We start from the raw sequence: 14,288 nt of genomic DNA, 5'->3' as shown, positions 1-14,288 counted from the left end.
AAAGTGGGTTAATTTTGGAATGGGGCTGAATGTCCGGGGAAGAAAGCACTTCCCTAAGGATGGAACCGCTAGAGGCCGCTCTGAGCCAGATTCTCGCTCAGTCGTGTTCTGAACTGAAATCACATCAAAGCGAAGAGGAAGGCTGCTGAGTAGCACTGGGAGTCATGGCAACACCATGGCTCCTATTTTTAAACTTGTTGGCGAGTGAGCACACAAAGTGTGTGCGGATGCTTGTGGGGGAAGGGGTTCTCATATCTCTGAAGATTATTCTTTCATGAAGTTTTGAGTTTATTAGCAGGTGGCTAATAATCTGACGAGATCAAAGATTTAAACTGGAATCATTGACATGAAAATGGTTCTTTTCTCCTCCTTAACTCCACCACCTTGGTCTCAATCAGAAAGAATCCTTTATGGCTGCGTATCAGTAGTACCAGGAAATTCTTGATAGTTTTAGCCAACATATTCTGAAATTCTGATCTTTATTTCATAAGCTTATTCTGCCAGCTACTTAAGCAATCCACTTGTGTTTCCAGACAAGTTAGTCCAAACCTGCAAATTAAAGGAATCTTTCTGTGGACACCCTGCTTCTTGTGAGGCCAATCTAACGGGTGCTATGTATTATCTGTATCCCCAGCATCTCGCAAAGGGCTCAGTATATAATAGGGAGTCCAAACGCCTACTGAATGTGTCACCAAGTGAACTGAGACTGAATGCAATTTTGTGAGGTACAGAAAAGTGGCCCCCACATGTCGCGTTTTTCCATTCCCAGCAGAGTTTTATTATTTTTCTCCAATCTCTGACTGAGCATAGGCCTTAAACAAATCCAAACTTATTTAACCTGTCAAAAATGAATCGTGGCCCTGAGGGACATTTGTAAATCATGACAGAGGCCAAGGTCTTGCTGTGCTTGATCATGTCCCTGGCAGTGTTTTTAATGTGCCTATAGCCTCACCACATGTCAGCAGATTTAGAAAAGAAAGTCTGTGTCCGCTTCAGTTCCCTGACTCCCCAGTTTATAGGTATGCAATGACTACATGTGCTTTTCCACAGTGGAATAAAGGATTTTGGAATACACAGGAATGAGATAAAAAAAAAAAAAAAAAGTAATCCTCCTCTCCAATGGGGAAAGGAAGACCATCAGCAACATCTTAGCTGGGCACAAATGGTGGTAGAGCGTGACATCGACAGGCTCAGCATGAACATCCTTATTGTATAATGGAAACTGTTCTGGGGCTGATTCTGGGGCTGATTCTGGGCTGATCTGGTTTGGTCTTCAGGACAAGAATTTAGCCGAAAAGCCAAGAAAGGAAACTCTTTCTTACAAATCATGCTGTCCTGTAAGTTAAGGATGTGTTCATGGACTTCATAGTCATGCAAATTGATTCAGGTTCTTCAGTAAAGGATGGCGAGCATGGGGCAAAGTATACTTGGAATTTATAAAGACTTCAGTTTGGAACCCAACTTTATCTATAGGTCAAGTAAGCAAGTGACTTAATCTTTCCAGATCTCAGTTTCTTGACCTGAAAAATGGAAGCAATTGTGCTTCTGTACAGTACTTTTATGATTATATAAATGCTAACTATAAATGCTATATAAAGCACTTGGCACCTAGCTTTCACTTAATAACCTTTTCCTTAAGTAAATTTTCTAAATTGATAAAGCTTAGTATTTTTAAGTACCAAACTTTTTTTTATTATGGAAAATATTTTAATGGAAAATTTCTTAAAGGTATTACAGAGCTCTCTTGACTTCTTAAGCTAAGGATAATCAATATAATTTAAGCTCTTATTGATGACTTAACAATGACCATGCTCTTTTGCTATGCAGGGATCCTCTAAGAGGATAAATACTTTCAGGGGAGCATAAGACAGTTTTCCTCAAATGGCCATAGACCACTGTGCTTTTCAAAGTCTTCAGCTGGTTTTTCTGATGTCCTCAGCCCCTTTCTACTCTGTCATTTATGAATGCTTCCAGCTTACCTACCTGATCCCTATCATCAGGTTTGTTATATCTAAGCTGTTGTTTTCTGGGGAAAACCAAGGAATATCTCAGAAACTTTTTGTTGCCTACCAAGAAAATGGCCTTGAAGCTTTCTCTCTTCGAGTTAACAGAACTTTGATTTTTAACAGAAAATATTACTATCCAGCTTAATAACTAAATTGAACTTCCAAGTTTTTCATGTAGCTAGTTGTACCCATGTATATGAATGACATTGCACCAGTGGATTATAAGCAATGGGTGGCACTTCTGGGGAAACTCCTTAAAAGGGAAGGACCTGCCTCTCCCCTTTTCTAATGCCCATGTACTTCTTGAAACTGGAGTTCCAGTAGCCATCTTGGACACAGGGATGAAGGCCACAACAGTTGAAAGCTGGCAGGAATCTGGGTCCCAGTGATCAAGCAGGCACCACACCAGCTTTGCACAGAACACCTAAATAGGTGTCTTGTGTAAACTGATTTACTGACACTCTACACCACACAACATAACCCAACTGCCCTACAAGCTTCCTGAAAATATGTATAAAATTAGAATAAATGAGATTTGAGTTTAAATTAACAACATTCATGTTAGGGCAAGAATTTTGTGTCAGTGATTTCAGTGCAGACCCCTTTTATGACTTCTTCATGGTGTCATCTATGTTCTAGATAAATCCGGTCATTGAGAGTGTGACCTGTTCTCAGGTAAAAGAGCTAAGTCTATGTGTGAACACGTGGTAGACATGGTAACAGGAAGGTGGACAATGATCCTGTGTAGTCAGTGGAAATCACTAAGTACTTTAAGTCATAGTCTGTAATTCACACACACTCATAACTTTTTTTCTATGTAGACAATGAGGGAGATTTGACTCGCTGTTAAAATCTACGTTATAATACACTACATTATGATAGCCTTCTATTGTGCTATTTTGACTAAACAAAAGTTTCTGGCATATTTTTGTTCAAGCAAGAAAAAAAAAAAGAAAACGTGGGTGGGAGCGTCTGGAAAATGCCACTGGGAACATGGAAAGGAAGAGAGTTATCTGAGTTCTCTCTCTATTGATGGCCTTGGCTCATCTATTCAGTGAATAAAAAGGCTCCACAGGTTTTTTGTAATGATTTAGTGAGATAATATACATAGAGATCATCTTCTGAAAATGCTCACATTTATTATCATCATTATTAGCCATGATGATGAGCAGTTTGAAGTTTTTGACCTTCAGGAATCATCCAACACTGAATGTATGTTGATACACGACCTCACCTGGGCACCACCTATAACCTCTTTCAGGGAATTCTGAGAGGGACCTCTTAGAATGAGCATGATACTGTCACAGTGTGGCTCCAGAGCTGTTTCAGTTGCTTTGTCAAGGAAGAGCTTTTCTTTAGAAAAAGAAGACAGCTGTGAATTCTCAAAAAATATGTAGAGCTACTTGACTATTAAGCCTTACCATTTCTAACCAAATAATAAATGAGCTGGGGCTATTTAGCACCCGTTCTTATGGCCATCAAGACTTTAAAATGGATTTAGACCAGAAGGAAATACCTTGTTGGTAGTCATCAGAGCTAATTCCAGAAAATCCATTTTAAAAGGTTCCTCCCAGCTTACATCCCACCCTCAATCCTTCTCATATAATCACCAGTTTTAGCCACAGGAAGAATTGGGAAAAATGTAATATAGAAACTGTTTCATGCAGTTCTCTTAATAATCTTCTACTTCATTTGACATATGTAAATGTGCATGCGTGGGTGTGGTCTGCATGTGTAATAATACATGCACACAAGGACCTGGGTGTGCTTACCCAGGAATTGCACATATGGCCACTCATGAGCACAGAGAACCAAAGCCAGGAAAGGCTTCAAAATCCTGAAATGAAAGCTGGCTAAAAAAGCAGAGAGGGGCAGCAAAAGATCAATGAGCAGAACGCCCTACAGAGAAAAAGATGAAAAAGAAGAAAGAAAGAAGGGGTGGGGTGTGAAGCAGTAATGAATGAGGAAAAGAAAAAGCATGTGCAGAGAGGGAGGCAGGAGGCAGCCCCCGGCCGGCTGCGGCTGCTGGAAGCCAGACAAGAGGGAACAGATTTCAGCAGCAGGGAGCTCTAATCTGTCAGCAGCAGCTCCTTCTTGTGTGTGACCAGCCGGCCCAGCGTGGAGACGGGTGCCAGTCTGGGCCAGCTAACTGCACCAGACCCTCCCGGAAAGGGATGCGCCACCAATAAAGCCCTGAAAGCTGAGGGAAGCCTTCTCTTGCCCAGCTCTGGCCCCCACCCCTCCCCTGGCTCCTGTCTGCAGCGCTGCTTCAGATACCTTAGCAGTCATTCTGTGTTCCCCTTCTTCCAAATCCTCACTGGCCACGTTAGGACCTGGAGAATGTTTTCTAGGATATGACCACCTATGCATCCCTGGCACGAAGCAAAGAGAAACTCTCAACACTACTTAAGATGTTCAAGGAGTCATGTAGATGCAAAGAGCCAGACAACCACGTCTGTTCTCAGGAAGCCCATGTTTGTTAAGCTAACCCAGGCAAGCTCCAGTCCAGCCTTCACTCAGCCTTCCAGCCCAAGTCTGTAACCATAAATGACAGCATTCTCGCTTTCTGGCAACTCATCCCCATCCTCACCCCCACCCAGCCAGCTCTATCCTCTGGTGGGAAGAGAGAGCAGATGGAGAAATGACTCCCACACAATTCCTAAATAATACCAGCTTCAGTTCCCATTAACAGTGAATTTGTACCCTTGTCTGGGTAAGAAATGAGGGAGCAAGAGTCATGGGGACACTGTCAGGCCAGGGCACAGGTTAACAGCAAAGCCCTGGCTGCCTGCCAGCCCTTCTGAGGACATGGTCAAGCAGTTAAGAGGCAGTGTGCTCTCATGTCGAGTCCTCCTCCTGACATCAGGATGCCGGGGCACCTGCCTGCCTGACTCTATCGGATGAGTGCCCCCTGAGATTGTGTCTCATATCTGTAAGATCTATCATCCCACCATATATTCACGAAGACACACATTGAAAGGGTTGGATTAGATGAGGACTAAGGGCTCCTCCTATTCAGATGCTCTGATGCTAAGGGAGGCTGAGCTATCTTCAAAGCTGCACTTTGAATATGTGCTGCACAGTGAGGGGCTGTGTTTCAGGTCCCCAAAGCAGATGCAGTCCAGCTCCAGCCATCATGCAGCCTGAGCTGGGGGCCCTGGATCTCTGCTTTCTTTCTTTCTTTTTTTTTTTTTTTTAAGAGAGAGGGAGGTGGGGGGGGGAGAGAGAGAGAATTTTTTAATATTTATTTTTTTTAGTTATCGGCGGACACAACATCTTTGTTTGTATGTGGTGCTGAGGATTGAACCCGGGCCGCACGCATGCCAGGCAAGCGCGCTACCACTTGAGCCACATCCCCAGCCCCTGGATGTCTGCTTTCTTAAAAACCTATGAAGTGGGAATAATGATTCCTGTGTTTTCATTCATGTTTTTATCCAATAAATGTTTATCAAGTGTCTACTTCTCAGGCACTGTGCTGGGGATACAGAGTTAAAATAAAAACTCCTGTTCACATGGAGCTTGAATTCCACTGGAAGGACAAAGACAATAAAATATTTATAAATAAAAAATATACAGTATTTCAGGTAAGTGTCACAGAGAAAAACAGAGAGGGAAAGGGGATAGGGAGTACTTGGGAGGGTGGAAAGCAAAGTTGTCCTTTTAAAAAAAGAAGGTGATGGGAGATGTCTCTGGGGACATTTATATCAGGACTTTTGGTAGGAGCAAATTAATTATTGCACAATGCTGGGTATGCAGTAAGTCCTCAAAAAGGCAACTGATATTAGAGTCATTAGCTTTTACACCCTGGCTGACAAATGTGGCAGATTCCAATATACACCTGCTTGCTGACCCACAGCATTGCCACCAACCTACATCCTTTCTGCGGCAGAATCCCTTCCTTGGAATGAGATCTATCTGCTTTCTCCACTGAGAATCACTTGCCTAGTTGTTCCTTCCTTTTCGAGACCACCCTCTTCCTTCCCAGAGATAAGCACCACTGTGTCTTCTCCCCCAGCATAGTCCCACATTCCCACATTCTCCAGACCCCTGTGGCCTCAGTGAGCTGTAGCCCTTCCCCAGTCACTCTCCCTCTTTACCCCTGGCCCTCTCAGCCAATCATAAGTCACTTTTTAAAGGAGAAGGAATAAGAAAAAGAAGACAAAAGGAAGTGGGAAAAGAGGAGGAAAAAAGAAAGGAGAAAGAAACATTACATTTGCCCGGGGTAAGTATTAAATCTTACAAGTCAGCCATGGAACTGAATGGGGACCAAGGAAAGGAATGCATGGTAAACATTACTGAATGCTTTTCAGAGGTCTGAATTTAAGGGAAAAGCACTTACTAAAATGACCATTAATGTATCTGGTATGTGGAATGTGAAAGAATGGAGGAAACAGAAGAGTTTGAATAAACCTATATTCAATCACTCTTCCATAAACAGAGCCTGCTTCGCTGTGCCTAACAAGCACTGAATGTAACTTTTAGGATAGTTATTTGAGTCTCCAGTCTTTCCCCCAATTTATATGTCCTTCTACACCATTGAGCAGAGGCGGTCTCTCTGAGCAGAGGCGGTCTCTCTCTTCTCTCTTCTCTCTCTCTCTCTCCTTGTAGAACAGGTGTATCTTGATTTATGAAATATTTTGTTTGGGAATGTAGTTTTCTTTAGATGGCAGTGCCTTTCTTTCTGGAGGTGAAGGGCCATTATGTCAGCAATTCCACTTGTAACTGTACATTCATGTGACCTTTTAACTCGTACATATGTAAATTAGGTTAAGCTACTTGAACCTATCATACATATTTGCCTTACCATAAATCTGCCTGTGGTTGGCACTCAGTAAATGTTTAAATGAGAGATGGGTAATGACCGAGCAGCTCTTGCCCATAATGATTAAACATTAATTGACTCAATTCTTCATGTATTTCTTAACCTTTCAGCACTTTCTAGGCCCAGAGACCTAGAGGGCATCCCATGGGAACAACTGGGCTAATGCAGTGGTTTTGAGGATGGAGAATCTGCCTCAAGACTGCAAGAAGTTCACGCCTATCCCAGCTCTGTTAATAAGAACCCAGCTAAGCACCTTTCTTCACATCACTTATTCAAAGCCATGGTTCCCTGTCCCTCCATGGCTAGGCCAGGAGGAGGAGGAGGATTCCAGTCTTCTGAGGCAGCAACTTTCTCTGGGAAGGAAGAATGGGGCGGGGGGGGGGGGTGCCGTATGAAACAAATGTTGAGTAGGAAAACTGGGGACACTGGGGAAAAATAATTAGGCAAGATTCACAAGAGGATGGCTATATTAAGACCCATGTATCTCAAATAGCATCTGCTCTTTCTACAAGTTCCATAAGTAGCTCTGTAGAAGCATTGGGTTCTCAGGCCAGAGAAAGAGCCCAGAAGTATGTGGCAGGTGTGCCATCATCCCAATGACAAAAAACGAACTATCTGAGTATTAGAGAGCACATTGAAAAGGAAAATAACCACTAACTGCTCCCTGGGGAGGTGATAAAGTGAAAATATAGACATGTGCCTTCTAATAGCCAACAATTCCTCCATGGCCCAGGAACATAAAGATGGATTTGGATAATTGACCTAATCACTTTCTAACCATGTTCAGAACATCCAGGACCAAAAGGTTTTTCAGACTTCTCCCAGAACAAGAGAACAGAATATCATGGCAAAAGAAATTCTTAGAGAACACAAGGCAGAAGAAATTCTCTGGCTTTTTCAGTGAAATAAAGTTCCCAGTTGGAATGAATCTCTCTCAGCATGTCTTGCGCTCTGGTAGGGCATTGTACTGTATTTACTAATAAGGCATAAATGAATGTGACAAAGCTCCAACAGAAAATTAGTTCTTATTAATGCACAAAGCAGAATTATCATATTTAGCAAATAAAAAGACAGAAGCCCTGTTAAATTTGAATTTTAGATAAATAACAAATATTCTTTGGGCATAAGTATGTCCTGTGCAAAATTTGGGAAGGACTTACACTAAAAAAAAAAAAAAAATAGAATCATTGCTTATCTGAAATTCAAATATAACTGAATCGTATTTTTCTGGCAACTCTGGTAAAAGACCTCCAGTCAGCCCAGAGCCTATTTCCAAGTCACTAGCTGGCCAATGAATTAAGGAGTTAAATCCTTTAATTCAAAGAGTTAAGAAGTTATCAGTAAAGAATCTGTGTTAATACCTGATAAATAATGTTCATTGGAAACAGTGCATTTTATGGATATTCTCTGAGAATGTTTCCATAACACCATTCAAAAATCCTCCTTTGGTAACTAATAAGTGAATTGCTTCAAATATGTGCCTGTCTTTGGGATTTGGGAGTTCCATATAACCTCTTGTACTGTTCCTGAAATCTACACTTAGGAAATTCCTGCACTTAGGAAGAAAAACCCCGTGTCCTTAGGTATAAATGGGAGTGTTAGTGCCCCTTACAATGCCTCCATGAGGATTGGAGCCCAGTGATGTTACTGAGATTTCAGGTGAGAGGAGAAGATCCTTTCCTAATTCTACCTGGCTAGTGTCCTCCCAGGGCTGGGTGGATCCTAAAAAATCTGTGGAGAAGCCTTTCTTCCTGGGCTGTTGCTAAGAAGGAAACAGCCAGGAGCAGCTGGCCAAAGGAAACTTCTTCCTCATAAAACAACCAAGCATTTGCAGCAATTTTATTTGCAAAGATTTCCTGCTGCGACTAAATGGTGAGGCTGCTTGGTTTGTTATTTAAAAGAGTGACCCTAGTGAGTCCAGAGCTCTGAAGGAGGAAGAGTCTGATTTCAGACCAGCATTAGTAGGAGGAGCTGGCACAGAGAGTGCCTAATTGAATTCCAGGGATGTCTTTGAGAATGCAGCAGCGCCTGGTGATAACACCTCAGGCTTGGGGATGCCTCTTTATAATCCCCATGAGTCAACCCAAAGCCTTTCTGGGCCTCATAGAATAGTGTGATAAAATATCCCCAAGAGAGGCTAGGGATTGGAGTCATGAACCAGAAGAAGCTATGTTTGGGAGGAGGGGAAGGAAAAGACTAAATAGAGACAGGTGAGGGATAAGTTGTCCAGCAGGCAGGTGGACAAAGAACCCAAGAAGAGGCAGGAAACCAAGCAGGAGAGAAGATTCATGGAGGAAATTTCCTAGTGGAGAAGAAGGGAGGAAATCCAGGCATTTCCTAAGCAATACACTTGCAAGGTCAAGTACAGCGGGACTCTGGCGCCTCTGGCTCTCTCTCTCTCCTTTATACGGGTGCCTGATGTGCTGATGAATTATCTGCCCTGTAGCATGGTTTTTTGTTTTGTTTGGTTGTTTGTTTGTTTGGTTTTTTCCTCTTGGGGTGGATACATTTGAGAAAATGGAATTGGACGGATGTAGTCATCTTGAGATAACTACTAAGTAAAAGGTATAGGAGGTCCAGGAGAGCTACCTTCCTGATAACCACATGGGAGCCTCTAGGGCCTCAGAGAGATGGTAGCAAAGGTTAAACCCACTGTGGCTTCAGAGATATGTGGTTGGAGACCAGGCTTCAGAGAGAACATTAAGCCCAAATGTAAAATAAGCCAGGTAGGAAATCAATGTACCTGCAGATTGCAGCTCACTTGCAGGAAATTTTAAGATAAAAGCAGCAATCCTGGAACATTCCTTCATGATTAGCTTTTTTAAATTTTTTGTACCAGGGATGGAACCAAAGGGGTGCTTAACCACTGAGCAGCATCCCCAGCCACATCCTCCCCCCCACACACTTTTTTTTAAATTTTGGGACAGCATCTCCCTAAGTTGCTAGGGCTTCACTAATTTGTGGCTTTGAAGTTGTGATCCTCCTGCCTCAGCCTCTCATGTTGCTTGGATTACAGGCTTGTGCCACCATGCCTGGTGGTTTTAATTAGTAAATATTTGGGAAGATAATCTGGGTCAAGTTTCAATTTAACACTAAAAATACTGGGAGAAAACCTGCACTTATAGAACTGAATCAGCAATGAGTTTTTAAAGGAAATCCTTTTTTTTTTTTTTTTTTTTTTTTTAGTGGTACTAGGTATTGAACCCAGGGGTGTTCAACTACTGAGCTATAGACACAGCCCTTTTCTTTTTATTGATTGATTGATTGAGACAGGGCCTCACTAAGTGGCTGATCCTGATCTCAAACTGGATCAGGTCCTCTCCGCTCTTGGGTAGCTGGGATTCTAACCTTGTGCAGGGTTTAAGGGGAATCTTAGCTCCCTTTGGCAGAGTAGGTGTGCACTGTCTCAGAGGCCATCTTTCAATCACTTCCCTGGCACACAGTGTGCTGGGAATGAGGCAGAAATAAGACAGAAAGGCCACAGCTCTCATAGAACTTGCAGGGAAGAGAAACAAAGCATGTAATTATCATAGTTTGAAGAGTGTCTTTACTGGAAAAGTTCAAGATGCAATAAGAGCATTGTTATGGTTTGGATATGAGGTGTTTCCCCAAAGCTCCTGTTAATGCAGGGCTATTCAGATGTGCAATGATTCAATTATGAGAGCTGTAACCTAGTCAGCTTATTCTAGTTTGAATGGACTTTCTGGGTGATAGTTGTAGACAGGAGAGGCATTCCTGAAGGAGGTAAGTCATGGGGGTGTGCCGGGCAAGGGGAGAGCTTCTCTATGATGCCTTCCCTCCTCTCTTTCTCTCTTCTTCTTGACCTGGCCATGAGCCGAGTAGCTTTCCTCTGTTGGACTATTCTCCCATTATATTCTGCCTCAGCTTGGGCCCAAGGTAATAGAATTAGCAGTCTAAGGTCTGAGACCTCTGAATTGTTGAGCCCCAAATAAACTTTTCCTCCTCCAAGTTGTTCTTGTCAGGTATTTTGGTCACAGTGATGAAGAGCTGACTAAAGCAGGCACATAGCAGGGTGATGTTACTCCAAGGGACAAGAAGGACTTCCCAGTGGAAGCCTGAGGAATATAGCACAGGCAGGTAAAGGGTCATCTGCAAGTGTCTACTGGTGGGAAGGGGCATGCTGGGGAATATGTTCAAGACAGAGAGAGGAAAGAGCTGGAAGTCAAAGAGAACATAGTATCTTCAAAATATAAAGAAAGTTCAGTTTTGAAGGGAGGTGGGGTGATGTCTAAGGGCGAGAATGGCATGACACAATTTTGGAAAGGGAGGCAGGGGCCATGCTGCGGAAGGCTTTGTAAACCATACGAAGGAGACGGGGCTTTATTACAAAGCAATGAGAATAACTGAAAGGTATTAGGCAGGCAAGTGATGAAATCACATTTTCATTTTATATCACTCTGGCTGCAATGCAGATTTAAAATAAGCAGAACTGGGCACAGGAAGATCATTTAAGAGGCCCTGCAGCAACACAGGGAAGAAAAAGATGGACTAGAATGTGGTAGGGAACATGAAAACAAGCAAAGCATTCCAGAAGTGTCGGGAGGCTAAAACCTATAACAAATGGCAGGACTGGCTAGGAGATGTCAGGGATAGAGAATCAAAAAAGACATCTTGGAAAGTTTGATTTTAGGCAATTTGCTAATAGGGATGCATCGTTTATAGGCATTATGGATTTGGCTAGGAGAGGATGGGAAGGTACATTTGGGAGAAAAGGCACGCAGTTTCATTTTGGCCTTTAGCCTCCAAAGGAATGTTTTTGGTTCTAGTTAAAACTGTAACCAGGGGCTTCATTAAGAGGGTCTGAATAGAGATGTCACCTTGGGGTGACATTAGTTGTATCCCTGGAAATGAATGAAAAAAGCGGAGGGTCTAGAAGACAACCCCAAGGAACACTCAAATTTGAAGAATGCCAAAAGAAAGAGAAGCACGTTAAGAAGCCTAGGTGGAATTACCAGGGAGGAAGAAGAGAATGGAGACAGTTGTACCAAACAAGGGCTAATATTTACAGATTACAGATTATGGAGAGAGCAGAAAGCTCAAGCTAGGAGGATAATAGGATTAGATCAGAGATAACAGCCACATTAAAGTTGCTTTTAGTTTCGATCTGAAATTAAGAGCTTCATCTAGAGACTACAGTTCAACTCCTTTCTAGAAATTAAACAAGTATAAGAAGGTACCCATCCAAACCTCTACCAATTGCATTTCACCTTTCTCAGAATTAATTTCCCCTACATGTTCCCACTATTTCATTCCTTCAGCTGGATCTAAGTATGCATTATATTTTCTGTACACTTTTATGTATATCTGACATAGTACAAAAAATAAAATAAAAAGGATGTTCAAAACATTTGTTGGGGGAAAAAAAGTGCAGTATTGAACATCAGGTATAACCATATTTCTACATATGTAAAATTACAGATTTATGCCCATATAGCTGTATATGCACAAAGATGGCTAGAAGGATACTCACTAATTATTTCAACAGTAATTGTCGTTGGTTAGTCAGATTTAAGGTCATTTTCATATTCTTTTCTGTGTTCTTCTGAAACTTTACAATATGGATACATAGCGATATTATACAAATAATGAACCACGAAAGCATAGCATAGGATCTTCTACCTCATGCAGTCAATCACTACCTCTAGGAGGCTGCACTAGAGTCATGGCTGGGCTATATGAGGTGAGTCAGGAGAGCAGCGCTCTATGGATATGTTGGTCTTGCTTAAACAAACCAGACTAAGAGAAACCATGCATGTTGCTTCCACAGCAGCCTTTTTACTCAAAAAGACTGTGGAGAAGCAAAGGAGATAAAACTATTTCTTTAAGAGAAGAGCACTCTTCAGATGCTAACAGATGCTTGTAACATATTCTCTTCCCAAGGCAGATCATTCCAAGGTAAGTAGCCTTGTACTCCCTTGGTTCTATGACTACTGTTCTCTCCTAGTGATCAAGGACTTGGGGATCAGAGAGGTCTGGGTTCAATTTCACACTGAACCACTCACTTGTAGCATGGCTGTGGACAATTCATGCCTATAAGCCCATTCTCTTACATTATAAAAAGAAAATGATGTTTAAAACTCAACTATATTTTGAGGATTGAATGAGGTCAAACATGCAAAACACCTAAGAGTAACATCTAGCACACAATAAGTAAATGCTCAGTAAGTGGTAGTCGTTTTATATTAGAACAAGGACATGGTGCAACAAGGTTTGGATCTGAAAAACTCTCTCCATTGTGACCAGTTGCCATCCAAAGGGCCACCTTCCACCAGCGGCCATCCTGAAAAGCTCTTCCCACAGGTTCTGAGCCTCCAACCCCAGTCTCTGAAGCTCTCCTTGGTCTCTACCCACTACCCCTTGTTTCTCACTCACCTATTGAGCATATTCGACTGATAGATTCTCTTCTCGTGGGTGTTGTAGCAACTGCTCTTGGGCTCAGGGATGAAGCTGTGTTCAGACAGCATGTCAGAAGCAGCAGTGGTGATTATAGCAATTCCATCTCTCACTCTGGCAGGGAGACCATAGTCCCACTCATCATATGATACAGAGATGAGCCCAGTGGGAAACTCCGAGGGCACTGTGTCTGTATCCCCTGCCACCAGACTAGGCACAATCCACGTGTAGCCATAGCCAGTCAGCCCTACTGAGTTGGCCACTTCAAAGATGTAGGTGGCTTCCTCCTTGGTACAGTAAAGAAGAATGATGGGGCTTTGAAGTTTCTTGAGCTGATTCTGGATCTTAGAATCTCCATCATCCAGGGACATGTCCAGTAAGAGGACTTCCTCTAGCTCCCAGCCCACGAAGCTGTTCTCGATGGTGCTGCGGATCTTGTTTACAAAGTCCTGATAGCCAGGGAAGTAGGTGGTGACAATAGAAAAGATGTACCAGTCGTATTCTTCCATGATATTGAGCATTACCGAAGCTTGCTGTTCAATGGATGGGCCAAACTGGAAGAACATGGAGGATTCATCCTAGAACAGCAAAGGTACAAAAAAGAGAGAGGAAAAACATTTGAATCACAAAAATTTTTAATAAGTTTCTGTAAGTATTTCTCGGAATTTAGAGAAAATCTACAGATTTATACTCTTCTTATCTGAAATCCTTGGGGCCAGAGTCTAAGACAGTTCTTCAAAATAAAACATGTAAATATTTCTAGAGCAAAACAGGTAGAGTCCCAAAAAGTGAAGTTGAGGTTCTAAGTGGCTTCATTTCACTTCAGGTCAGACTTTGCTATCAGGTGAATTACAAACTACACACACACACACACACACACACACATACACACACACACACGCATTCCTTCTCTCTCTTTCCATTTTTCAAGGATTTCTGAATTTCTCAATCACAGATGTGTATAATTCAGTAACATTATATACCCTAAAATGCTATCAATCTACCCTTAGACCTATCTACAGAGATAGCACAGGCTCACTGGCCCA

General features: G+C 42.3%; 1 protein-coding gene across 1 annotated transcript in view; it reads right to left on the bottom strand.

Moving 5' to 3' along the window:
* The window catches only part of Grin2b (glutamate ionotropic receptor NMDA type subunit 2B), a 298,103-nt gene that overhangs the window by 171,681 nt on the left and 112,134 nt on the right, over nucleotides 1-14,288 (bottom strand). The window contains exon 2 of the mRNA XM_027955946.2: nucleotides 13,222-13,820. Coding sequence (XP_027811747.1) covers nucleotides 13,222-13,820 — 599 coding nt within the window. The remainder of the gene's footprint in view (nucleotides 1-13,221; nucleotides 13,821-14,288) is intronic.

The sequence above is a fragment of the Marmota flaviventris genome, chromosome 3 (genome assembly GCF_047511675.1).
Source record: "Marmota flaviventris isolate mMarFla1 chromosome 3, mMarFla1.hap1, whole genome shotgun sequence".
NCBI classification, from domain to species: Eukaryota; Metazoa; Chordata; class Mammalia; order Rodentia; family Sciuridae; genus Marmota; species Marmota flaviventris.
The sequence above is the reverse complement of the archived record's forward strand: the minus strand, read 5'-3'. Positions and strand labels throughout refer to the sequence as shown.